Genomic DNA, 27,366 nt, shown 5'->3' on the forward strand with positions numbered 1-27,366 from the left:
ACAAATGCCAACGGGAGAATACTGCGGGCTAGCGAGTCCTTGTGGAAGTGGATCCATGCAAATTAAACCCAGTTTGTTCAATGGTCAACTGTATTTTCTTGCATAAGGAAGGTGGGATAAAGAATTTTTTTCAAAGCTACTCACACACATTTTGCATTTAATGTTGACACTGTCTTGATCTTATTATGTGTCTCTGGAAAGTTTTCTGTTTTTTAATTTTCTTTTGTCTGAAAACTGTTTCATTACCTTAATGCTCCTGGTGCTAATCTAGTAGAAGACATGTGCATGCGTGCTCAGTCCTGTCTGACTCTTTTTGTAGCCCGCCAGGCTTCTCTTTCCATGGGATTTTCCAGGCAAGAATACTGGAGTGGGTTGCCATATTCTAGGCCAGGGGATCTTCCCCACTCAAGGATGGAACCCACCTGTCCTGCACCTGCAGGCAGATTCTTTATCACTAAGCCACCTGTGAATCCCAGTCTAAGACCCTCAGGGTTTTCATTCTAGCACTGTGACCTTGAGCTTCTAAGGTCTTTATGTCCTGCATCTGAAAAATAGGGGTAAGAATAGAATGCCCCTTAGTGTGTTATAAAGAAAATGAGATACAGGAGCACTTTTTTAACCTGAAAATGTTATGCAAATATAGCTGATTATCTTTGACTTTGAGATTACAGGTTTGTTGTTGATGACCCAGAGAACAACTTTGCTGCTCCCTAGTGGCAGCAATGTTCTCCTGGGAACACTGTTCTAAAAATAAATCATCTTTGCTTTCATCACTCTTTAAGGCATGCTTTCTTTTGACATGCTTAATATTTTGTGCAGACTGCATGAACTCATTACATAAATAATATGTAGAAAATATTCTAAGCAGGCAATGGTTTAATTATTTTGAGATTGCACTTTCTTGGACTTTTCCATTTCTCAGCCCTTGTTAAGCTTAAATGTCCTAAGTGCCCTCCTTGTGGGCTTCCCAGGTGACACGAGTGGTAAAGAACCTGCCTGCCAATGCAGGAGACGCAAGAGACTCTGGTTTGATCCCTGGTTTGGGAATATCCCCTAGAGAAGGGCATGGCAACCTACTCCAGTATTCTTGCTTGGAGAATCCCATGGACAGAGGACCTGGCTAGCTATAGACCATGGGGTAGCAAAGAGTTGGACATGACTGAAGCAACTTAGCACAGCATCCCCGCCCTACTTTTATCCATCCATTACAGTCTCCTTGCCCTTAATGTATTAGCAAGCATGAGTTTTTAGTGGGGAGAAGCAAACCTATAAAGTGGTTCAGAGAATAAAGAATCTGCCCACAATGCAGGAGACCTGGTTTCAACCCCTGTGTTGGGAAGATCATCTGGAGAAGGGAATGGCAGCCCACTCCAGCAATCTCACACCTGGAGAATCCCATGGACAGAGGAGCCTGGCAGGCTACAGTCCATGGGGTCGCAAAGCGTTGCACACGACTGAGCAACTAATGACAAAAAAAGTGGCAATAAATTTTTTTGATGTTATGGTGAAGTAATTCTTGTGCTTGGGTGTTGTTTTGACATTCGGGTTCAATAATAAATAGATGCACTGTGGGGTCTCTTTGGCCCCATATTTAATCTTAATCCTGAACTAGATTCTTTGGGGGGAAATGAGACATATGACAGATGACAATTGTGTTTCATTTATAATTAAGCATATGGAGTCTTGTTCCTACTTGTGAAGGGTTGCACAATTTTTGCTCCAAGAAAAGCATCCAAGTGTTTTATTATGCTCTTATTTTTCCTAGTAATCCAAAATATTTTTTCTTTTGCTATTGATTTTTATATGGAGCTTTTCCAGATGTTAGATTGAAGATTTTAGTTTAACCTTGTAGACTGACCTTTTCTCTTCAAACACAGGATATTGGTTTCAAGTTCTGAAAATATGATGTAATATTAAAGGTTGACTTTTCTGAATAAATTCTGAGAAGGTACACCTGATAAATGAGTTAATCTACACAAAGTGTAGAGAATAGAGTATATTATCAAACTTAGGTTCAGCGTCTTTACTATTCGAAAGCCAATACTCAAGTGTTGGTTGGAAAAGAAAATGTTGCTTTATTCAGGAGGCCAGCCACCTGGAAAGAAGGTGTACTTGGGTCCAGAAACCAACTCCGAAGATTTTGCTAACCATGAAAGTTTTTAAAGGGAGAATAATTTGGGTAGGGAGTCAGAGATAATTAAATTCCACTATATCCAGGCACATTTGGAGAAGGCAATGGCACCCAACTCCAGTACTCTTGCCTAGAAAATTCCATGGATGGAGGAGCCTGGTAGGCTGCAGTCCATGGGGTCGCTAAGAGTCGGACAGGACTGAGCAACTTCACTTTCACTTTTCACTTTCATGCATTGGGGAAGGAAATGGCAACCCACTGCAGTGTTCTTGCCTGGAGAATCTCAGGGATGGGGGAGCCTGATGGGCTGCTGTCTATGGGGTCGCACAGAGCCGGACATGACTGAAGCGACTCAGCAGCAGCAGCAGCATATCCAGGCACATTACCATTATTAGTCATTTTATAGTTTGTATGTGCATACGTGCTAAGTCCCTTCTGCTGCTGGAAGGACTGATGCTGAAACTCCATTTCTTTTGCTACTTGATGCAAAGAACTGACTCATTGGAAAAGACCCTGGTGCTGGGAAATATTGAAGTCGGGAGGAGAAGGGGATGACAGAGTATGAGATGGTTGGATGGACTCAGTGGACATGAGTTTGAGTAAACTCCGGGAATTGGTGATGGACAGGGAAGGCTGGAGTGCTGCAGTCCACCGGGTCGCAAAGAGTGGGTCACGACTGAGCGACTAAACTGAACTGAACTGACTTTTCTGTCAGAGCTTTCAACACTTTTAACTACACTTCAGCCTCCAGGACAGGTTGCCCTGGGCAACAAGAGTTAGCTCCAGAGGCCTGGGGCGGCCACATTTTGAGGGCAGGGATAAAAAAAAAACTCTCAAGAGTATGAGACTGCTGGCAGCGATCCCTTAAAGTTAAGGGTTTAGAAAGCCAGCTGCAGCCAATACCTTTTTCCCTTACAGCCCTGAGGCTCCAATTCTGAAAACTGATCGCAGGCGGGTTGGATCACGTGACGGATCAAGTGCTCTCTGCGCCCACCCCGCTTCCTTCCGGTAAAAATTCTGGTCGCGCCGTCTCCTTCTGCACGTGGTGTTGCTGCTTTTGTCCCCAACTTGTCTGCGGACCCCTGCCTCCTGCAGCCATGGCACCCGGCCAGCTCGGTGAGCTCCTCGGCGCCCTGGTGGAGCCGCGCCATCGGCCTCCGTGCCCCGCGGCTCCCTCACCCTGGCAATGGCGGCGGCCAGATGGGAGCTGTGGGGCCTTGACTGGGTGGGGAGGCGGCGCTGCGGTCAGCAAGGCCCGGGCCCGCCCGCTCGAGTACGGCTCGCTGGCGGCGGACCCGACCCCGGGTCAAAGTCTGAGTAGTGGGGACCATAAGATTCGCGAATGCCCTCTCCAAACTGCTCCCCCTCCCCTTGACCCCCTGGGCTTTGAAGCACAGAATGTCTTGTACCGAGAGTGATGCGAAATGTCTTTTGTTTCAGCTTTATTTAGTGTCTCTGACAAAACTGGCCTTGTGGAGTTTGCCAGGAACTTATCTTCTGTTGGTTTGAATCTGATCGCCTCTGGAGGGACTGCAAAAGCCCTCAGAGATGCTGGTTTGGCAGTCAGGTAAGGAACAACTTGCTTTTTAAGTTAAGTCCAATCCAAACATAGTTTGGTGACGTTGACCAGAAAGTACTGTATTCCATTCACTGCATGAAATAATGTTATTTACTCCTCCCAACAGTGCTGTGAAATTGGTACGTTAAACCACCTTTTGCAGGAAGCTTAAACTTATTTTCAGGTTTACGGAGGAAGGAGTCGGGACCTCCAGAGCTCTCATTTCAGAGCCCCTCGCCCCTCAGCCGAATCTTATAACACAGTAATGTTATAGAACAGTGCGTATTAGGTGGATTGTTTGTTGTGCAGGAAAGGAGTTGTGATTTTCAGGATACCTATGATCTTCTTTTTTTTTTAAGAAATGATATATTTTTGGCCGTGCTGGCTCTTTGTTGCTGCCAGCAAGCTTTCTCTAGTTGCAGTGAGTGGGGGGCTCATCTCTAGTTATACTGCAGGGGCTTCTCATCGCCCTGTCTTTTCTTGGACTCACAAGAGAAGCCCTGGGCTCTAGGGCTCACAGGCTTCACTGAAAGTTGTGGCTCAGGGTCTTATTTGCCCACATGATCTGTTTTGACTGGCTCTTTAGTGAAACTGTTCACATCATCAAAATTCAACTCTTAAGATTCATCCTCTCTTCCCCTAGTATCTGGTAACCGTGTACAACATATTGATGTCTTTTCCTACAGGGTTTTTATAAGCGTGGTCTTTATTTCATAGCTCATATAGAAGACAGATAGTTTTGCTTTTTGCCTTTTTCCCCACATGTTGTGGGTTTTCAAAAACTTGGCGGGCTTCACTGGTGGTACAGTGGTGAAGAATCCACCTGCCAGTGCAGGGGACACAGGTTCAATCCCTGCTCCAGGAAGATTCCACATGCCATGTAGCAGCTGAGCCCCTGTGCCACGACTATTGAAGCCCGTGTGGGTGTCCAAGAGCCTGTGGCTCTGCAACATAAGCCATGGCAATGAGAAGCCTACCACAAGTGGAGAATAGCCTCCACTTGCTGCAACTAGAGAAAGCTGTGGGAAGTGAGGAAAACCTAGCAAAAGCAGCCAAAAATATATGAATAAATTTTTAAGAAAAATAAATAAAAATTTGCTTGTAAATTCAGCCAGAGAAAGTGTTCAGGTCAATTTGGGGATATGGATTGATACTTAAATGCTGTCTTTTATTTGACCCTGGGTCATACTTTGTGAATATCTTTTCCAGCTTACATTTTTACCTTATTTTTTTTCTTTTTTCAATGTAAAGGTTTTTAATTTTTAGGTAGGTCAATCCAAAAGGCTAAATCCTTGCTATCCCTTTTAATCTGTTACTGAGATAAAGATACTAATAATTTTGTTGTATATTGTCAAATTACTTGTGAGTTTATTTCTTAATATTTCATTAGTATGGCTTATGATTCATTTTCTGAATTCTGAAAATCCAGGCTCTGAAAAAATGTTGGAAGATGCTTTGAAATGCTATAAAATGTAAAATGAAACTCACAGAAACAGTAGCAATATTCTATCTGTTTTCAGAGATGTCTCTGAGCTAACTGGATTTCCTGAAATGCTAGGGGGGCGTGTAAAAACCTTGCATCCTGCAGTCCATGCTGGTAAGTGGTTGGATATCTTCAATTTTAAATAGTGGTTTTCAATAAACTTTGCAGTGGGTTGGCCACAAAGTTTGTTGGGGTTTTTCTGTATCTTATGGTTAATAGAATAAGCAGGAATAAGGAAAAAGGCAGATCATAGCTCAAAAAAAAAATCTGTGAGGTTACGTTAGTTTTGTCACATCTGCTGCTAAAGTTCATAATACATAAGAATGTTTAAAATACAATCTAGCTTGCTTTGTTACCTGATGGATTCCTCTGGTAGCTGTTAGTCCTGGCCTGATAAATAATTTAGAGTTTGTTATTTCCTGCTGGAGTTAATGAAAATATTTAGGTTTTAGAGTGTGAAAAAAACTCTTGCTGTGATTCAAGCTTGGAATAAAGCGTCACAGGGTAACTGACTTTCAAAGGAATCTTTTAAAATGCTTTACTATTTATGAGAGTATATGCACTGATGGAACTGACAGCAGGTGAAATTCCTTTTACATTTTGTTGCTCGAGGAAAAGGGAATAGGGAACTGATGCAAATAGTTTTGAAGTATACTCACTAATCCTAATTTTATACTGTCTGGTATTCTTAATTAGGCAGTGCTAGGGGCTTTAACATGATTGATGAAGTCATGTTGGAAAGAAGTGCCTTATTCTGACTTGTTCTTTGAACCTAATACTTTAACTTTGTTGAATTAGGAATCTTGGCTCGTGATATCCCAGAAGATAGTGCTGACATGGCCAAACTTGATTTCAATCTTATAAGGTAAAAATTTTCAAAGTTGAACTTTTACTACATTAAGGATCAAGGACAAAGAAGCCAAATCTGGTGTCTCTTTTTAAATATCAAGGTTAACGTTAGGCTTCGCTTCCTGATTACTTACTGTAAACATTTATTGAGGACCTTGTTTGTGACATTGTATGTGGGTAAGCATTTTGATTTTGCCAAATTTATATTACTGAAACACCTAATTATGCTTAAACAGCCTTTGCTTTTTTAAAATCTATGATCTAAATTGTGGTATATATAAGTAACTTAGCTATTTGCATAATGATATTCATAGTTTCTTTTTGTTGCATATGTATAATAGCTTTATTCAGATATAATTCACATACCATATAATTCCTCAATTTAAAGTAGATAATTCAGTAGTTTTTAGTATATTTAGAGTTGCACAGTTACCACCACAGTTAATATTAGAATATATTCATCACTGCTCTTCCCTCTGGCACTCTCCCTCCTGCCCCAAACTCTGTCCATTAACTTTCAATCTCCATATTCCCCAACAACCTAGACTACCACCAGTCTGTTTTCCATCTCTGTGGATTTATATGAGCACTGCCTGTCAGTGGAATTGTATAATATATGGTCCTTTGTGACTAGCTTCTTAGCATGTTTTCAGAGTTCATCCGTGTTACAGCATATATCATTGATGCATTTTTTATTGCTGAAAAGTAATCACTTATATAGATACACTCTCATTTATTCATCAGTTGATGGATATTTCGATTGTTTCCACTTTTGGATATACTGACTAAAGAAACTGGATATTCGTGTACAAGTTTTTGTGTGGACATATATTTTTATTTCTTTTGGGCATATACCTGGGAATGTTAATTTCATGGTTATCTGGTAACTCTAACCTTTGCAGGAGCTGCCAGACTTATTTTCCAGGCCTCATCAGTTTACATTCCCACTGGCAGTATACAAAGGTTCTTCTTTCTCTGCATCATCACCAACATTTGTTATCGTTGTTTTTTTTTTAACATTTTTAGTGGATATAATACGGGTTTCTTGTAATTATGATTTGCATTTCCTAATCTTTTCATGTGCATACCTTTAGAGAAATGTCTGTTCAGATGCTTTGCCCATTTTTTAAAAATTGAAATATAATTGCTTTACAATGTTGTGTTTTTGCTATATTGAGTTATTTATCTTTTTATTATTGAGTTGTAAGAATCCATTTTATCCCATTCTGTAGATTGTTTTCATAATCTTAATGATATCATTTGACCATCATAAAAGCTTTAAATTATGGTAATATCCAACTTATGCTTGTGCTTTAGATGTTATTTCTAAGAATCCATTTTAAAATATAATGAAGATTTATGCCTATATGTGTATATATATTTTTTTTTTTTTTTTTAATTTTTAGGGCTTGATAGTACAGTGGCTAGCTAAGGTTACCCAGGCAGCAACATTTCATTATGATTTGGTGGGAATAATGTGTATTGAAAGCATTTGCTGACTCTGGCCCCTTCTATTTCCCTGTGCTCTTGCAACCATGAGAGGTCCTGATGTTTCACTGTAACTTATTAGAACTTTAAAATGTCAAACTCAGAGTTCATATTTTAAATCATTAGGGGTTTTGGTCATGTTAGCAGTTTAGTTCAGTCGCTCAGTCATGTCCTGCTCTTTGCAACCCCATGAATCACAGCACGCCAGGCCTCCCTGTCCATCACCAACTCCTGGAGTTCACCCAAACTCATGTCCATCGAGTTGGCGATGCCGTCCAGCCATCTCATCCTCTGTTGTCCCCTTCTCCTCCTGCCCCCAATCCCTCCCAGCATCAGAGTCTTTTCCAATGAGTCAACTCTTCGCATCAGGTAGCCAAAGTATTGGAGTTTCAGCTTCAGCATCAGTCCTTCCAATGAACACCCAGGACTGATCTCCTTTAGGATGGACTGATTGGATCTCCTTGCAGTCCAAGGGACTCTCAAGAGTCTTCTCCAACACCACACTTCAAAACCGTCAATTCTTCGGCGTTCAGCTTTCTTCACAGTCCAATTCTCACATCCATACAGGACCACTGGAAAAACCATAGCCTTGACTAGACGGACCTTTGTTGGGAAAGTAATGTCTCTGCTTTTGAATATGCTATCTAGGTTGGTCATAACTTTCCTTCCAAGGAGTAAGCGTCTTTTAATTTCATGGCTGCAGTCACCATCTGCAATGATTTTGGAGCCCCCCCAAAAAAAGTCTGATTTTATATAATAAATAAAATAAAATATAATAAAAACTGTTTCCACTGTTTCCCCATCTATTTCCCATGAAATGGTGGGACCAGATGCCATGATCTTCATTTTTCTGAATGTTGAGTTTAAGCCAACTTTTTCACTCTCCTCTTTCATCAAGAGGCTTTTGAGTTCCTCTTCACTTTCTGCCATAAGGGTGGTGTCATCTGCATATCTGAGGTTATTGATATTTCTCCCAGCAATCTTGATTCCAGCTTGTGTTTCTTCCAGTCCAGCGTTTCTCATGATGTACTCTGCATATAAGTTAAATAAGCAGGGTGACAATATACAGTCTTGATGCACTCCTTTTCCTATTTGGAACCAGTCTGTTGCTCCATGTCCAGTTCTAACTGTTGCTTCCTGATCTGCATATAGGTTTCTCAAGAGGCCGGTCAGGTGTTCTGGAATTCCCATCTCTTTCAGAATTTTTCACAGTTTATTGTGGTCCACACAGTCAAGGCTTTGGCATAGTCAATAAAGCAGAAATAGATGTTTTTCTGGAACTCTCTTCCTTTTTCCATGATCCAGTGGATGTTGGCAATTTGATCTCTGGTTCCTCTGCCTTTTCTAAAACCAGCTTGAACATCAGGATGTTCACGGTTCACATATTGCTGAAGCCTGGCTTGGAGAATTTTGAGCATTACTTTACTACCTTGTGAGATGAGTGCAATTGTGTGGTAGTTTGAGCATTCTTTGGCATTGCCTTTCTTTGGAATTGAAATAAAAACTGACCTTTTCCAGTCCTGTGGCCACTGCTGAGTTTTCCAAATTGGCTGGGGTATTGAATGCAGCACTTTCACAGCATCATCTTTCAGGATTTGAAATAATAGCTCAACTGGAATTCTATCACCTCCACTAGCTTTGTTCGTAGTGATGCTTTCTAAGGCCCACTTGACTTCACATTCCAGTATGTCCGGCTCTAGGTGAGTGATCACACCATCGTGATTATCTGGGTCATGAAGATCTTTTTTGTACAGTTCTGTGTATTCTTGCCATCTCTTCTTAATATCTTCTGCTTCTGTTAGGTCCATACCATTTCTGTCCTTTATCGAGCCCATCTTTGCATGAAATGTTCCCTTGGTATCTCTAATTTTCTTGAAGAGATCTCTAGTCTTTCCCATTCTGTAGTTTTCCTCTCTTTCTTTGCATTGATCGCTGAGGAAGGCTTTTTTATCTCTCCTTGCTATTCTTTGGAACTCTGCATTCAGATGCTTATATCTTTCTTTTTCTCCTTTGCTTTTCGCTTCTCTTCTTTTCACAGCTATTTGTAAGGCCTCCTCAGACAGCCATTTGGCTTTTTTTGCATTTCTTTTTAATGTTTTAATGTTAGCAGTTACTGATGTGTAAATGGTGGAAGTTTCCACTTTTTCATGATCGCTGAATTCCTCTTTGTTTCAGAGTTGTTGTTTGTAATCTGTATCCCTTTGGGAAGACAGTGGCTTCTCCAGGTGTAACTGTTGAAGAGGCTGTTGAACATATTGATATTGGTAAGTTTGAAAAACCATTTTTGCAGACTGTTTGCACTGTAAATGAAATGACTCTACCGTCTGAGCCACGAGGGAAGTCCCAGTGTTCACTCTTGAAGGAGTAGAATATATTCTCTGGGATTGTTGTTGTTTAGGCACTAAGTCGTGTCCATCTCTTTTGTGACCCCGTGGACTGTAGCCCACCAGACTCTTCTGTCCATGGGATTCTCCAAGCAAGAATACTGGAGTGGGTTTGCCATTTCCTCCTCCAAGGGATCTTCCCGACCCAGGGATGGAACCGTATCTCCTACAACAGCAGGCAGATTCTTTACCACTGCGCCACCTGCGAAGCCCAAAACAATGTGTGGGTGTGCGTGCATGCCCAGTCACGTCCAACTCTTTGCGACCCCAAGGACTATATCCCTGGGATTTCTTAAGCAAGAATACTAGAGTGGGTTGCCATTTCCTCCTCCAGGGGATCTTACCCACCCAGGGATCAAACCAGCGTCTCCTGTGTCTCTTGTGATTAATTCATTGATATTTTCAGAGCTCTTGGTGTAGAGAGCTTATTTTTCGAATATGACTGAGCACACACATATTATTTTTCTTTATTTTGGGGCTTCCCAGGTGGCTCAGTGGTAAAGAATCCGCCTGCCAAGCAGGAGATGCGGGTTCAGTCCTTGCGTTGGACAGATCCCTTAGAGATGGAAATGACAACCCACTCCAGTATTCTTGCCTGGAAAATCCCACAAGCAGAGGAGCCGAGCAGGCTAAAGTCCTTGGGGTCACAAAGAATCAGAAATGACTGAGCATGTTTTCATGAACGCACAGCATGTACAGTCACTTGATTTGAAAGAGGTTAAACTGATGAAAATGCAAATCATCTTTTGTTTTTCAAAGGAGGAGTGACTCTGCTGAGAGCAGCAGCCAAAAACCATGCTCGAGTGACAGTAGTATGTGAGCCGGAGGACTATTCAGCCGTAGCCTCAGAGATGCAGGACTCTGACAGCAAAGACACATCCTTGGAGACAAGACGCCAGTTAGCCTTGAAGGTGGGAACACGCTTTTATCTCGTGTGGTGTTTGCAAAACCAGCAGTACTCCGTTCTCACCACATCACATCATCTGCCAGGGCTCTGGTTGGAGCCGTTATCCTTTTATTAGAAATGGAGAGACCAACATTCAGAGAGGTCTTCTGTCTAAAAATTGAAAGAGAAGTGGCAGGGAGTAATTCTTTGTGCTGTTTAGAATTAGTTGGTGTCTTTCCTGCATGGATGTGTGTGTGGGCTTGTGGGTGTAGTTGGATATATAGCACTTGAAAACCATTTTTAACCTCACTTTTGGTTTTAACCTCACTTTGGGAAATACTGTGGGTATTTCACAAACCTTAAGTCTTTTTTTAGGCTTTTACTCATACAGCACAGTATGATGAAGCAATTTCAGATTACTTCAGGAAAGAGTACAGTAAAGGAGTATCTCAGATGCCCCTGAGGTATGGAATGAACCCTCATCAGACTCCTGCCCAGCTGTATACCCTGAAGCCCAAGCTCCCTATCACAGGTAAAGGCTGAGTATTATGTGGCATGGTTTGCCGTGTCTGGGTGTGTATGCGTCTTTCTTTCTATTGTGTCAGACGTGACTCACTTTTTAGAAAATGAATTGCATGGTACCTCTTATAGTTGCCTGAAATTTGAGTTGCCAATGGGACTTGTAAACAAAAAATACTGTGATAATCCAGGGTTTTGAAGAGAAGTCAAGTTGAAGATACAGGTTGCAGTATCTTTGTGTGGATATTGGTTTTGAAGATGTTGGGACAGGATGAGACGGTCTGGATTTCATAGTAAGATGGTTAGGACCAAACCTTGAAGTGGCAGTAGAGGAACCATCAGAGGAAACAGGGCTGCTGAGAGCAGTGGCTATTTGATTTGAAAATGTTACAGAAAAGCGATTTTCTTGGAATGATGGATTGGTCTGGCAGCCCGGTTGAAATGGGTCAAAATAGTAATGAGAGGTTAGGAACTAGGAATGGTAAAGATAATTCTTTGAAATTAGTCAGGGCTTAAGGATCTGCAGAGTAATAGGAGAGTTTTACAGTTTTTTGGTTTTGTTTTGTTGTGCTTCATCGCTCAGTCATGTCCAACTCTTTGCACCCCCATGCACTGTAGCCCACCAGACTCCTCTGTCCATGGGGAATCCCCAGGCAAGAATACTGGAGTGGGTTGCCATGCCCTCCTCCAGGGGATCTTCCTAACCCAGGGATCAAACCCAGGTCTCCCGCATTGCAGGCAGATTCTTTACCATCTGAGCCATCAGGGAAGCCCTGATTTGTTGCTAAGGTGGGTTGTTTAGTGAGCAAGCACATCTTGCTGCCTGGTACAAGGGAAGGGTGGGTCCAGCGGGCAGAGGAGAGAGTTGTAGGTGTAAAGACTTTGAAGGTAAAGTGTTGCGGGGGACAACTTCTATTGTTTACTGTTGCCTGTTTTGCTTCTTTGGTGCCTCTCCCATGAGCTCCGTGAAAATAGTCTTTTTTTGTTTGTTTAAGGGAACTTTATTTCCAGGTAATTTTATTAAAAAGAGCAGGGGTTTTTTTTTTTAATTTTATATTTTGCCCATACCACATATCTAACCTTATAAGATCCATAGTTTATATTCAAAATGTATTGTACATTCTGTGGGTTTGGGCAAACATAATTTACTCATCTTATGAAAATTATCGTGTTGTTCAGTTGCTAAATTGTGTCTAACTCTTTTGGGATCCATGGACTGTAGCCTGACAAGCTCCTCTGTCCATGGGATTTCCCAGGACAAAAATACTGGAGTGGGTTACCATTTCCTTCCTTCTCCAGGGGATCTTCCCGACCCAGGAATTGAGCCCTAAATGTCTTCTGCATTGACAGGCGTGTTCTCTACCACTGAGCCACTAGGGAAACCTGATACTATCTTGCATAATAGTTTCACCACCCTAAAAACTCCTCCCCTTCAGCCTTCTAACTAACCACAGGCAACCACTGATCTTTTCACTGTATACTTTTGCTGTTTCCAGATATCGTATAGTTGGAAACAAACAGTATGTAGTCTTTTCAGACTGACTTCTTGCACTTAACAGTCTGTATTTAAGGTTCCTCCATGTCTTTTGATAGCTCATTTCCTCTTATTATGGAATAATATTTCATTGTGTGTGAATGTACCAGTTTATTCATTCACCTATTGAAAGACATCAAAAATAGAAGGATGCTGTTTGGCAGTTTATGAATAAAACTGTTATAAAGCTTTTTGTACATGCTTTTGTATAGACCCAAGCCATCAGTTCATTTAGGTAAATAACTAATTTTCTGTTGTATAATTTTATTACACATTTAGTTTCCTTTCTGGCTCCCCTCATAAGCTTCATGATGATAGTAATTTGGGAGGGACTGTTTTATTCACTGATAACATCCCAAGCTCCTAGAACAGTGCCTAACATTGTAGTAGGCACTCAGTAGATATTTGGCAAGGTTTGCTTGTGAGAGTATCTGCTATTGAAGATAACACAGAGGAAATGAAATGGTTAAGTTGTTTTTAATTGGTGGCCCATTACTTTGTGTGTGTATGCTAAACTTCTCGTAAATATTTACTCATAATATTTTGGCTTTTAAAAATCCTGCCACTGTTAAGAAAATAGGCAGCAAAAAACTTGTAAGCTCCTTTTTAACTGCATTTCAACTTGAAGCCAAGCCTGCTGAGTACAATTAAAAGAAGAGGACCTCCTCCCCTGTCCATCAAATGAGTTTTTTCCCTCCATCTCTCCCACCCACTAAACTCCTGCTTTAGTTTATAACATTATTTCTTAAACTGACACGACTTACAACTTTAAAATAATATGCTCAGTTGCTCAGTCGTGTCCAACTCTGCAACCCCATGGACTGTAGCCCCCCCAGGCTCCTCTGTCCATGGGATTCTCCATGCAAGAATACTGGAATGGGGTGCCATTTCCTTCTCCAATACTATATTTTAAATACTCTAAATTGTACGCTAAAGTTGCCACAATTATTTTATCTTAGTTCTGTACTGAAGTGGATCCCTGATGATTGCTAGTCTAGTTGTACTTTTTCCTGTTCCGGAATTCTCTGCTGATTTATTTATGGGTTGGCTGGCTGTGGTCCTCATGGTGTGTGCTCGTATTTATGTTCATGCATTTCTGTGTGTGTGTGTGTGTGTGTGTGTGTGTGTGTGGGTGTGTGTGTTTGGTAACGTGGGTTCAGACTCTGGTGCTGTATTCACTCATCTCACTGAGTTCTTACATGTTCATATATATCTGTTCGCCTCTTCATTATACTTCTTTTGAAGCATTTTTCTGCAGTCTTTATATGTTTAAAATGTTTTCTAGGAAATGTACACATCTTATTGACCTTGCTTGTTCATGTGTGTTTTTATATGTAGTTCTGAATGGAGCCCCTGGATTTATAAACTTGTGTGATGCTTTGAATGCCTGGCAGCTGGTGAAGGAGCTCAAAGAAGCTTTAGGCCTTCCAGCCGCTGCGTCTTTCAAACATGTTAGCCCAGCAGGTAAAGCGTTGCACCCTGGGATTCTCTGGAACTGTTCAAAATGAACTTCTTTTTAAAGTTTTTAGAAATTTGACAAGACTCTAAAGCAAATACGAACAGTCTGGGAAGTCTGAAACCACTTTTGATTTAATAATGATATCAACATAGTAATAGGATAAAATCAGATAACAATAACATGCACATGTACTATTTACATAAAAATAATGTGTAACATTGTTATAAGATAGGAAGGTCAGGAAATAGTCTTATTTGTAGTGGAAGCATGTTTTAGAAAAGAAAAGTGATGTTGCCTAATGCAGTATGACTAAAATTTTTCCACATGGCTGAAAATTTAACTGAGCAGATATCAAGAATTTGTTACCACACTTTTAACTTTGTATGGCCATTGTCTGAGAGACCTTTTTGCTTCTGTGTCTCAGTCAACTTTACAACTTATTTATAACTCCCACTGACAATTCACCACATAATTAGTTCTCAGATATTGCTTGGATGTTCAAACAATGGGAGCAGCAGGAAAATAGTGTGTGATATCAGGCAGGACAGAGAAAGAGTCAGTAATGAAATAAAGTAGCTCCATACACATGCCTGGTTCTGGCAGACTCGGTGGATGTATTTCAGAGGCCAGAGAGGAGAGATACTCCCCTGCAGTTATATTTTGGCATTTAATTATCTGGCTAAGTAGGTTTTTGTTTAATTTGGCATAAGCACTAGAAAGTACCCTGCATAGACCAGATGTTTGGAAAAATGTCCTAATGTAGGTATTGACAAGTGGTAACTGAGATTTTTTGATTTATTAACGGGTCTCTATACCAGGTGCTGCTGTTGGAATTCCACTCAGTGAAGACGAAGCCAACGTCTGCATGGTCTATGATCTGTACAAAACCCTCACACCCATAGCCACTGCATACGCAAGAGCAAGAGGTCAGACGAATAATAGCATGTAGTTTGGTTTTTTATTCTTTTTTTTTTTTTTTAGAGGAAAGGTAATATCTTATCTTAAATATCCTTTTTGTTATAAGATTTCAAATTATTTTAATTCATTTTTTATTAGTACTTCAGAATAACTATTTGAGAGCCTTGGAATAAATTTGTTTATAAAAATGTGTATTTTAGTATTTTAATGTAATAAAGGGGAACACAATTTCAGATTAGCCTATTGAATGTATTTGTTTTGCTTAAATTATAGTTATTTAAGTACGCTGAATTTGGTTAAAGTTAACATTTTATATAATTCACAAATGTCTAATTGATGAGTTTAATAGCCTATGAATATTATAATAACATTAATGGGAGATTATTGCGATACTTTATCATAGTTTACCTTCTACAGCAAGGGTTCACCAGCTATTACTCAACAGGCTAGGCCAGCCCACCACCCGTCTTTGTCAATATGGTTCAGGTGGAGTAGGGTGATATGGTATTGTCCGTGACTGTTCCAACCTCAGAGTTGAAACAGGAATCACAAAGCTTAAAAAATATTTACTATCAGGCCCTTTGCTGAATGTTGCTCTAGAAGGTAAAATTAAAGAATATTTCTTACTGATTATTTCAATTAAACAACTTACTAAGCTATCGTTTAAATCTCAAGTTAGATTTTATGTGGTCACTTTGGGGTTTTTTGAATGTTATTTTTTTCTGTATAAGGATAATCTGTGATAAATACTTTGTTTTAATTTTTATTTACAGGGGCTGATAGGATGTCTTCCTTTGGTGACTTTGTTGCATTATCTGATGTTTGTGATGTCCCTACTGCCAAGATTATCTCCAGAGAGGTTAGTGGAATTCTGTATCTTGATCCGTATATAACTCAGTAGAGCCAAATTTTACATAGTGTTTATTGAAACCATAATGTATAATATTTGTATTTGGCTATTGTAATGTAAAGTTTTACATATTTAATTCTTTTAAATTTTCTAGTCATTATTTTAATGCCAAAATTATTATTTCTGAAGCTGACTGTATACCTTCATTAGGTCTGTAATGAAAGAGACTGTTTAGTGGGGGAAATTATAACCTATTCTGAAAAAGTAACCCCCATCAATTGAGTATCAAACAAGCATTCCAGAAGGGTGGGAGGGTGGTGTTGGGGACTGGGGAGACAGAAGAAGAATGAAGTTAGCTCAGGTAGCTTGGAAGGAAACAGATAGCATTAAGGCTAACAGGGCCAGCGGCTTGACGATATTTAGTTTCATCGCAGGGCTTCTTACCATCACCCCTACCATCCCCAGCGACAGTGGAGTTGGCATGTCCCATTATAGGTTGTATCTAGCATGAGACTTGGGGTGTGAGCTGTGACTTTTGTACCCTTTGTGTCTTTAGCTATACTGTGTTAATCTCTGATTTCCTCTGAACCCCTTCTCTTGCTTTTGAGGAGCCTGCCTTGCCTTGGATCATTTAGCCAGGTTCTAGCAGAGCCAGAACTGGAAGAACATGCTCTGTCTAATTAGTGCAAAACAGCCCCTGAACAGAATAGTAAAAAAGTCATGTGTCTTCCTAAGATACATGTATCACAGCAAATCATTCATATATTCTTCATTAAAATTGAAACAGACAACCAAAATGACACTAATGAGATAAGATCAGCTGTAAAAAGATGTCTTCTGACACAGACTTATCTTTTCCAAGTGTAGTGTTTGTATTATCTAGTGGAGGTAGAAACCAGAAACTGCTGCTGCATTATTTGTGACACATAAGTATGTCTAGATTGTTTAGGTGGTATTCTCTGATTTTTTAAAATAGAAATTAATATCTCATGTTGATACATGTATAGGTATCTGATGGTATTATTGCCCCGGGATATGAAAATGAAGCTTTGAAAATACTTTCCAAAAAGAAAAATGGTAATTACTGTGTTCTTCAGGTTAGTGCAATTCATATTTACAGTAATAATTTGCTCTTTTATTTTTCCCCATATTTAATCTTTTCTTTATACTCATAACCGTTCTAATTTATCCTTTTTTACTATGATTTCTTTATCCTTAATCCTGCAGGTTTTTTCTTCCTATTAATTTTTTGAGTTTCAGATCAAGATAGCTTTCTCACCCTTTCTTTTAATTTTTTAAAAAATAATTTATTTAAAATGGTTTCCTATTAAAAAGGTATTAAAGGTTATTTGAAATCTTTCCTTTCCTTCTGCCACTCTGTTACCTTTTTTTAAAGTAATATTTTCAATTTCTTGCTCATCTTGCCTGAAATACATAGTCTGTGCATATTCAGCAAATACTCGATTGATACTCAGCACCAGACAGTGTCATGTTTCAGGGTGTCAGAAGAGTACCAGGGCTTCCTCAATATTTTGTTTGGGAATTTGGCTAAGTTTGCACCTAGACACATAATTACAACCATGAAAAACCTGTTTCCTTTGCCTGACCAGAGGCAAGTTTTTTTGACATCAGTTATAGGTGGGCACATTTCAGTTTTAGAAATTTTATAATAGAAAAAAAAAAAAGGACCATTTTAGAATTCATGAAAATGCAAATTAAGTAGAATTAATATGAGGGCTTGCTTCTGAGTTACAGGTTATCAGTGCTTTCTGTACTGTTTAAGTATAGAAAAATGTCTGGGGAGAGAGTAGTATTATGACATAGGTTATTCCCATGTCCCATTATTTCAGATCAAAATCTGGAAGAGGTCAAGAGAGCCGTGAATGACATACTCCTTTCCAAATGACAAAGACACATACTACAAATGCTGTTCTCCATTGAACTTTTTAATCTTGGCTGAGTATTTGTAGTAAATTGTTAGAAAGAAAAGAAAACTAGTGGTTAATTTTTGTGCCACTGCCTGTTGTGTAGCCAATCTGTTTTATCTACTGTTTTTTTTTGTTTAAAAAAAAAAAAACAAAACTATGTGGGCAATGCTTTCAGTTACTAAAACCAGAAATTTTCTGTTAGAATTATTGGTTCTATTATATTGGTGTAAGTTACAAAATCCTGTGAGGTTATAAAGCCTATAAAGTTTTGGAGTAAAATATCGGTGCCTGGCCATTCTATTACATCCATCCTGAAATGATCTTGTACCTGCTTAAGTCAGGGAAAAAAAACAACATGCATATAACCTTACTTGTAATAATATACCTTGAACATAAATTAAGTGAATGATTTTGAGAGATGTGGATTTTTTTACTCTTAACTTTTTAAATTTGTGTTTTATTTAGATGGACCAATCTTATATTCCAGACGAAAATGAAATTCGAACTCTCTTTGGTCTTCGTTTAAGCCAGAAGAGAAATAATAGTGTTGTCAACAGGTCACTGTTTAGCAACATTGTTACCAAGAATAAAGATGTAAGTCTGAAAAATAACTGAATACTAGTAATTCAGTAGATCAGTTTTTTAACATTTATATGCTTATGCATTTATGAAGGCCCACATTTTAAAACTGATCAATACGCAAAGAGCTAGTCCTTCTTGGATTTGTCAAGTAAGTTTGAGAACTTAAAAAGTGAACAAAAGACCAACCATGTTAGAAACTTTTGTGCACCTGTGTGTATGTGGTTAGTTATCTTCAGTTCTACATAAATGGGATCATGTCTTTTATCACTTGACTTTTTTCCGTGCATTAAGCTACAACTGCGTTTCTGTATCAATAAGCACAGGTGCACGTCTTCATCAGAAAGGCCACATGCAGTCTGTGTACTGTGATGGGTATCCAGGTTGTTTCCACATTCAGTGCTGTGGTCCATGTTTGCATGTAGTAATGAATTTGCTTTTGTCCTGTTGTCATATTTTAGAAGGACATGTTCCTAGGATGATACTGGATTGGGTGTTGTTTTTTTTTTAATTTACATGTTTTATATCATTTCATACGCACAGCTGCCTCTGGGTGGAGCATAACCACTGTCATCTGTATTGTAAAGATCACAAATTGTGACATGGAGGACAGTTAAGAGATTTGGCTACACAGTAAGGAAATGGTTGAGATGGTACTTGTTTTTCTGAGATCTCCTGATTGGGCCTTCAGTTTTAAATGATATTTTCTCTGGATCTGATGTTGGCTGTACTTTTTTTTTTTCCATTACTTCGGATGTGTAACTAACTTCATCGTTACCTGGTCTTGTCTGCTGGTATGCCTGGCATTTTTGACTGAATGTTGGTCATGAGAATCAGATGAACTAAAAATTCATACTTTTAAGGCAAGACAGGAAAAATTTAAACATAAAACTTACTCTCTGGCCTTTGGCCTCCTGTCTCCCCTTGAGTGTGCACTGTGCCTCTGTATTATGTACTAACCAGGCCTCCTCAATGATAGAACTACCTGCCCAATCATCATTCAGTCTTAGACTTGTGACAGTGTAACTATAGATACGGGAAGAAGCAAAAAGAGGGAACCATTTCTTGAACTGTAACAGACAAGACATGTGGCCCAGAGGCTTTTGGTTACTGTTAAAAGGGACCAGTAATAACACATCAGGTGGCCGATCAACAAAATGCTTGCCTGAACTAAGGGAGCATTCCTAGCACCATGGAACAGATTAGTCAAGAAATGCCTCCCAAACCTTGGTTGAAATTAAGACAGAGAGGGAGCAGATCACAAAATTAACTAGCTCACCTACCATCCACTTCTGTAAGAATCAAGTCTTTAGCCATGGCAGTCACTGAAAGGAATTCAGGATGAGGTAACTTTGTGCTCTAGAGAAACTTGACAGAACTGGCCCTCAGATAGTTTGGATATTTTCAGGAGATTTTCTGAAACCCAGTTTCTTGCATCTTAGAAGATCATCCCATACTTAGAAGAGCACGGAAACCGTTAACTAAGGTGGGTCTTCGAGGACAGCAGTGACGTTCTGCTGAGATGTGTGCTTGGTTGCATATGCCCCTTCATCAGCATCAAGTACATGCTTGCCACACCCTTACCTGTTTGGAACTGTTCTCCAGGCTCTCTGAGAGGCTTTCTCCTGGGTTTATAATCCTTAGGTTGACTCAGAATTTTCCATTTCTTTTGTAGGTTGACTGTTGATCAGTTTTTTTGTCCGTAATATGAAAAAGCCATAAAGATACTTTGAGCATCTGGTTAGTGATATTTATCTTCCATAGAGCTGAGCCTAGGGCTCAGCTCATTTACCTCTTAGTTACCGCCTTGCAACTAGGAAAAGGCCTGGAGGGGAAAACAGAGTCACACTGTTGCTTCCTTTATCACCGGGATGTTTGCCTCTTGCCTCTCAGTATTCAATATTTTATGCGCTCGTTACTCAGTATTTCTGTTTGTTCTTAGAAAAGGATTAGTCTCTTAACAAGTCATTTTGTAACAGAAGTGGACAATGAGTTAGATATTGTTCTCCGGTGTGAGTTCTGAGGCTTTAAGTAGAATGCTGAAAATAGGCTTTAAAATCTTTATCGGGCTAGTTCTATTAATAAACATATAGTGATTAAGGCATGATCTTTGTTGATTTACTGGGTATTTCATTTGTATTGTTGAAAGTTAATGGTGCCCTAAAATAAAAGAACATTTTAGGAATCATAAGTAAAGATATCTTGCAGGTTTTTGGAATCCACTCCTTTGGTAAAGACCCTGAGGTCCTGGGTTAGCAGTGTTACTTGAAGCAGCTCACAGTAAAATAGGGCTCTGGATTTTTTTTTTTTTTTTTTTCCACTTTTTTTTTTAACCTGCTTGGTTAACGTATTTTTAAAAATACTGAAAGGGCATTGAGCCAAATTCCATGGTACCCATGCTGACAACCATGCTTATTTATTGAGAATCTTAATTTTTGTAAGTTTTCCTTGTAGGTTTATAGGTATTGGACTGATTAATAATTTAGTGGAACCTGAGAGGTTTTGTGCTTCTGGCTGTGCTGTCTTGGATATTTTTACAAGTCTGTGATTTTAATCATTTATCTAAGTTCTTCTCTACTTGTTCACATGTATTTTTAATAGAAATTTGGAAACCTACGGATGAGAATGGTGGATTTATCTTCCTTTATATTCTTCTCCCTTCTTCATGTGTTCATTTTTATGTGTATGTCCTTTTTCTTGAAATGTCTCTCCATGTCTTTTGCCCATTTTCTAATTAGATTTGTGACTGAGTTTTAAGAGGTTTTTACATGTTTTGAATACTGCTTCTTTGCTGGATATGTAGTTTGCAAATATTTTCTTACAGTATGTAGCTTGTCTTTTTATCCTCAATACAGTACCTTTCAAAGAGCAGAAGTATTAATTTTGATGAAGTTGTATCAGTTTTTCAGTTAGCTTAATTTATCAATTAGCTGTGCTTGTATATTCTGTCCACTTAGCATACCAACATAGATCATTATCCTTCTTTTCAATTTTATTTGCTCTTTATAGTAAAGATAGTGACATTTTTAGTTATCATAGTTGTTTCATTCTATTTGAACCAGTATTTAGTTCATAATACATTTTTTAATACCTTCTACATAGAATATTCTAGGCAAACCAAAAAATGATCCTAATATGATTTTGCCTGAAGAGCCTTGGATGTGTGTGCATCACAGTTGATTATAGTGTCTGTACAAATTATTCTCAGTGTAGTTTCTGAACAATAGCATCTCCAGTTATTTGTTGATACTGTGATAGAGAGAATACTGTTCGTCAGTGTTGGAGTGGATATAGTTTTCATGTCTAGTGCGATATGTAAACAGGCTTAAGCCAAAATTGCTGTAAAAATGGTGTCAGTTTGAGTCTGTGATGCATTAGGCATCACACAGAGTTCCATGACAAATATGTTAGATATGATCCTTTCAGTAAAACATGATAGTGTCTCCTATGAACAGTTATAAAGACTATAAAGAAAGCTGAGTGCCGAAGAATTGATGCTTTTGAACTGTGGTGTTGGAGAAGACTCGTGAGAGTCCCTTGCACTGCAAGGAGATCAAACCAGTCCATCCTAAAGGAGATCAGTCCTGACTATGCATTGGAAGGACTGATGCTGAAGCTGAAACTCCAGTACTTTGGCCACCTGATGCGAAGAACTGATTCATTTGTAAAGACCCTGATGCTGGGAAAGATTGAAGGCAGGAGAAGATGGGTACGACAGAGGATGAGATGGTAGGATGGCATCACCAACTCAATGGACATGAGTTTGAGTAAACTCTGGGAGTTGATGATGGACAGGGAGGCCTGGTGTGCTGCAGTCCATGGGGTCGCAAAGAGTTAGACACGAAGAGCAGGTGAACTGAATGAACAGTTAATTTCATTCCCTCATCTGAAGGATAGAACTGCATTGTAGGCCTGTTATAATAAATGAAGCATAGGATGCTAAAAGTCAAACGAAGTTTAAAAGAAACACCAATTTACTATTTTGTCTTTTTTCTAGTTGCCGGAATCTGCGCTCAGGGACCTCATCGTGGCCACCATTGCTGTCAAGTACACCCAGTCGAACTCCGTGTGCTATGCCAAGAATGGGCAGGTAACCAAGCTGTCGGGCTCACCTTGGGGGAAACTGGTTTTACAAAATGATACTCAAAAATCCGTCTGCCTTGGGAACTAGACTGGCTTGAAAAGGAAGATGTTGCCAAGTTTTTCTCTTTGGGTTTGTCAGTATTTACTCAGTGATGACTACAAAGTATTGTTGGAATTAAGTATTAGAATGGTCCTCTTGTTCCTCACCTGGAATGAGTTGGCACATTTTGGAGTAGCAGACTGTTAATAGCTCCTACGGAGCTAGTTTATTCGCTCCCCTCCTCGCTGTCAGTAGTATTTCCAGTGAAGAGGGAGGAGAAAGTACTAGCCCATTATTTTGCAGCTTGAAGGGTATTTTTATTTATATTTCTGTAAGTCATTTTACTAAGAATCTGCAAGCTGGGAGTTAGCATCATCTTTTAAAATCAACTTTATTGAGGTATAAATTTATATACAGTAAAATGCACCCTTTTAAAAAAAGTTTAACACTTTGCACAGATTATATGATTGTTTGACCACTACCACAGTCAAGATGTTGAACATCTCTTCTGAGCTGATGTTAAGCTAGAGACCTTCTTTCTCAGTGCACCAGCCCACAGAGTATAGAACCAAGGTGGCTCATCACCAGAACTCTACTAGCTCTGGGGTGGACCTGGATTTGCCATAATAACTTTAGCACTGTTTCTTCTCATAGTGTCTTGAGCTCCTCTCTAGACATTTGTTAAATTATTTAGCCCATAAGTGGAAGGGGAGAGTGGACATTAATTGGAATTAATTAATATTAATAACCTGGAAGACCCTTTCAAATTTAGCATTTTAGTGATTGCCTACTGTAGCAAAAGAGCTAGACATGACTTAGTGACTAAAAACTGTTGAAAGATTGCTAACCTGTAGTAACAAAAATCTGGAAGATTGTGGCTGCTGTTCTAATAAGTTCCAGTAAGACCATGCTTTACTGCTGATATCTAGAAGTTCTAGAAACTTCTGTAATATTAATAGCCATGCCTCAAATGTCACTGAAGAGTAAAACATGAATAGTATTTATAAAACATGTTACCCTACCTTTTAAAACTATTTATATGTCGTTTGGCCTGATTTCCCCCCCTCCCCCACAAAATTGATAGATTTGAGGGGACTATGCACAAAAAATCCATTGAGAAACATGTTGTTGGAGAAGTATTCATTTTAATGCCCATGTTCTTCAGGTTATTGGCATCGGAGCAGGACAGCAGTCTCGTATACACTGCACACGCCTTGCAGGTGATAAGGCAAACTGTTGGTGGCTTAGACATCACCCGCAAGTGCTTTCCATGAAGTTTAAAACTGGCGTGAAGAGAGCGGAAATCTCCAATGCCATCGATCAGTATGTTACTGGAACTATCGGCGAGGTAAAAGGGCTGTTATGGAGTGGGGTTTACCCTTTCCTGTGTAACTCTCGTCATCACTCCAAAGAGAAAAGGTATCAGGTTGGCCAAAAAGGTTGTTTGGGTTTTTCTGTAAGATCTTATGGAAAAATTTGAATGAACTTTTTGGCCATCATATTCTTCTTGAAGCTTTAGATTGTCTAAAATTACTAATCTAAACAACCTCTGTCTCATTTACCTTTCTTTGGCATTCTTTATCCCTTTCTGACACCACAGATCATCTGTCTTCTTAGATTATAGCCACTGCTTTAGTTTTGTGTACTTGTACCCCCCGCTGGTTCTAAGTTTTGATGGCAGGGACTGTTGTTCATCATCTTGGATGTCTGTCACAGTGCCAGGCATGCTGCTTGCTGTGTGATAGATGTGTATTCAACATTGCATACAGGTTACTTGATAGCAGGTAGCAAATGCCCCTGACATTCTCCAGAAACTCCACTAACAACTCAGTGTACTTGTGTTATGTTTCATGTGCTTTAATGTTTTCTACCTTAAAGAAGGCATGAGGGAGCATTAAAATTGCAGGTATTAGGTAGCCTGCTAAAAAAGTAGGACTTAGCCCAGTTTCTGGAAATACAAGTGCTTAATGGGTAATGGTTACAAAATAAAAATTAAGTTCTGGTCTTCTGAGAGGGTGAGTCAGCTCCACTAGGTTGTCCAGCCAGGGATGGGAATCCACGATACAATCAACAAGTGTTGTTGGAGAACATGCCTGGTAACCAAGAGGTGTTTCAAACAGTCTTTTTAAAAAATGACATTAATACTTGATTTTTCTGCTTGATTATTACACAGCAAATTGTGCTCTAAGTCCTGGAAGAGGACTTACATATATGAATAAGAATAAAAGTAGATTGTAGAGTACGTCCCAGCATTCTGATTTGTATCAGATAGTACTGAAAATGGTGTAATACTTGTCTTTCCTGCCCTGTCCCCACTTACAGGGTGAAGATTTGATCAAGTGGAAGGCACTGTTTGAGGAGGTCCCTGAGTTGTTAACCGAGACAGAAAAAAAGGAATGGATTGACAAACTTAATGAAGTTTCCATCAGCTCTGATGCCTTCTTTCCTTTCCGGGACAATGTAGACAGAGCTAAAAGGGTAAGTAAGAAGTTGGTGTGTGTTTGCATAGATTTGGTTATTATGTACTAATTATTTTAGAAATAGTGCTTCTGGTTTTTTCAGTTCTATGAGTTATATGTAAGTTGTGATGATATGATGTATCAGGATAATAGCTAGAGAATTATTTGCTCTATGGATAGCCCAAATTCCATTATTTTGCCTCTTTGACAATGAATCAGTCTGCAATGTGAATTGTTGTTAGCTTACTGTCTTTACTGGGGCTGGCAGTGGTAGCGGTTGATTCTGGCATGTTTTGGTATGAGGTTGTATTTTGAGAGTTGGTCTCTGTCTTCCCCTTCCAGAGTGGCGTGGCCTACATCGCTGCCCCTTCCGGTTCTGCCGCTGACAAAGTTGTGATCGAGGCTTGCGATGAGCTGGGAATAATCCTTGCTCACACGAATCTCCGGCTCTTCCATCACTGACTTCATCAATACATTATTTTATACCCTGCCTATGTGTAGGTGAAAAATCATGTATGGAATTTTGAAAATAACCTTTGTTTAAAACTAAAGCATAAATTTAATAATCTTCAGTCTATACTGTCTTAGTTATAGGCACTGTCTTGATTATTGTAACTTAATAATAAATTGTGAAATTGGGTAGTGTGAGTCCTTCGCAATAGTCTTTTGGAGAGATTTCTTGGCTATGTCCAGGTCCTTGGCATTTTCATATAAATTTTAGAATCAGCTAGTCTGTTTTTACAGAAAAAAACCTCTTGAGATTTTAATTGGCATTGCATTGAATCTGTAGATCAATTTGTGGAGAACTGATGTACCATGTTCTCTCCCTTTGAAGATTGATGCCCCTCTGGTTCCCACCAGCTTTTGGTTGCTTTACAGGAGCTTCAAATAGACCTTTTAAATATTTTTGGCCAGTGTTCAAAATTATCTGCAGGAGGATTAGTCCAAAAATTTACACCAATAAATATAATAATTTCTAATAATTGGTGTAGCTTAAATAGCTTTTATATTTCTAAGTAATTTCTAGCAAAGTATTTTTTTCCCCTCTAGGAATTTGACTGTTTTAAGTTTTCAAAATTGTTAATTAGCATATAGTTGTAAGTAGTTTTCTGAATTTTTAAAAGATCTTTATTACGGATGTTTTGAGATGAACACAAAATAGTAAACTTCTATGTATCTATAATATTTCATGACTGCTTTGGGCTTATGATCATCACTACTTGTTTTGATACTCATCAGTTTGGTGATCTTGGGCACATGCCTTGTGTTAGTTGCTCAGTCATCTCCGAATCTTTGTGATCCCAAGGACTGTGACCCAGCAGACTCTTCTGTCCATGGGGTTTTCCAGGCAAGAATACTGGAGTGGGTTGCCATTTCCTCCTCCAGGAGATCTTCCCAAGCCAGGGGTCAACCCCATGTCTCCTACATTGGCAGGCAGATTCTTTACCACTAAGTCACCAGCCTCTTGGAATTTTGTTTTCTCATCTACAAAATGGAGATAGATTTGCTCTCAGAGAGGCTGAGTAGCTCTTGATTATTAGCACACAATCCAGGGCTAGTTTATCAGAATCAAGTTCCAGCTTTGTTACTAATAAGCTGTGTGATGTTAGGTGATTCACCTAGACTTCCCCTAACTTTCCTTGTAAAGGGATGTTGCAGTACACAACTCTTAGGGTTGCCCTAAGGAGTAAATGGAGCAAAATGTTTAAGAGCACTTAGAACACCACCTGGGTGTGATAAATACTATTCATAAGCTATGTATTGCTTTCATTATGCTTTTGTGTGTATGGGGCATAAAAGGTAATGGAAGATGAGATTAATGTATGGAGATTGGATTTTGCCTCAGTTTTTGAACTGGTAGTCAGAAAGTTTCTGAGTTCCTTCAGTCTTTCATCTACTCTGTTTTCCCAAACCCCACTTCTTACAGCTACCAAACTGGTTGGCTAGACCTGCACCAGCGTCCTAACCCAGGCCATGACCCCTCGCCTGGGTCAGAGATGTTCTTTCTTTGACGGGATTCATACAGCGAGTAGCAGGAACTGATGCCGAGATTAAAACAGCACAAACTTTATTCAATAGCCAAAGAATGGAGAAGTAGGAACCTAGTTTGCAGATCAACTCTCGATCCAGTTCAGGTGGAGACACAAATATATAGAAGGTTCAAGGTAAAAGGGAGGGAATTGGAAAGAGGGGGAAGAATATTCATGAGTTATCCAAG

At 39.4% G+C, this 27,366-nt stretch overlaps 1 protein-coding gene across 1 annotated transcript; it reads left to right on the plus strand.

Annotated features, from left to right (window-relative positions):
• Positions 1–3,072: 3,072 nt before the first annotated feature.
• Positions 3,073–25,790, plus strand: ATIC (5-aminoimidazole-4-carboxamide ribonucleotide formyltransferase/IMP cyclohydrolase). Its single transcript, XM_055573390.1, has 16 exons — positions 3,073–3,247; positions 3,572–3,698; positions 5,210–5,286; positions 5,971–6,037; positions 9,685–9,773; positions 10,653–10,804; positions 11,155–11,311; positions 14,171–14,296; positions 15,110–15,217; positions 15,983–16,068; positions 17,067–17,156; positions 18,453–18,581; positions 22,564–22,656; positions 23,855–24,037; positions 25,012–25,167; positions 25,491–25,790. Exons 1-16 carry the CDS (start codon positions 3,229–3,231, stop codon positions 25,608–25,610), a joined length of 1,779 nt encoding a protein of 592 aa, XP_055429365.1. The 5' UTR covers positions 3,073–3,228; the 3' UTR covers positions 25,611–25,790.
• The last annotated feature ends 1,576 nt before the right edge of the window (positions 25,791–27,366 follow it).

The sequence above is a fragment of the Bubalus kerabau genome, chromosome 3 (genome assembly GCF_029407905.1).
Source record: "Bubalus kerabau isolate K-KA32 ecotype Philippines breed swamp buffalo chromosome 3, PCC_UOA_SB_1v2, whole genome shotgun sequence".
NCBI lineage: Eukaryota > Metazoa > Chordata > Mammalia > Artiodactyla > Bovidae > Bubalus > Bubalus kerabau.

Bases quoted from the DNA above. Each gene is read 5' to 3' on its own strand.
- ATIC (XM_055573390.1), top strand. The intron at 6,038-9,684 runs GTAAAAATTTTC...TCTTTGTTTCAG, and splicing joins CTTGATTTCAATCTTATAAG to AGTTGTTGTTTGTAATCTGT. The intron at 11,312-14,170 runs GTAAAGGCTGAG...TTTTATATGTAG, and splicing joins GCCCAAGCTCCCTATCACAG to TTCTGAATGGAGCCCCTGGA.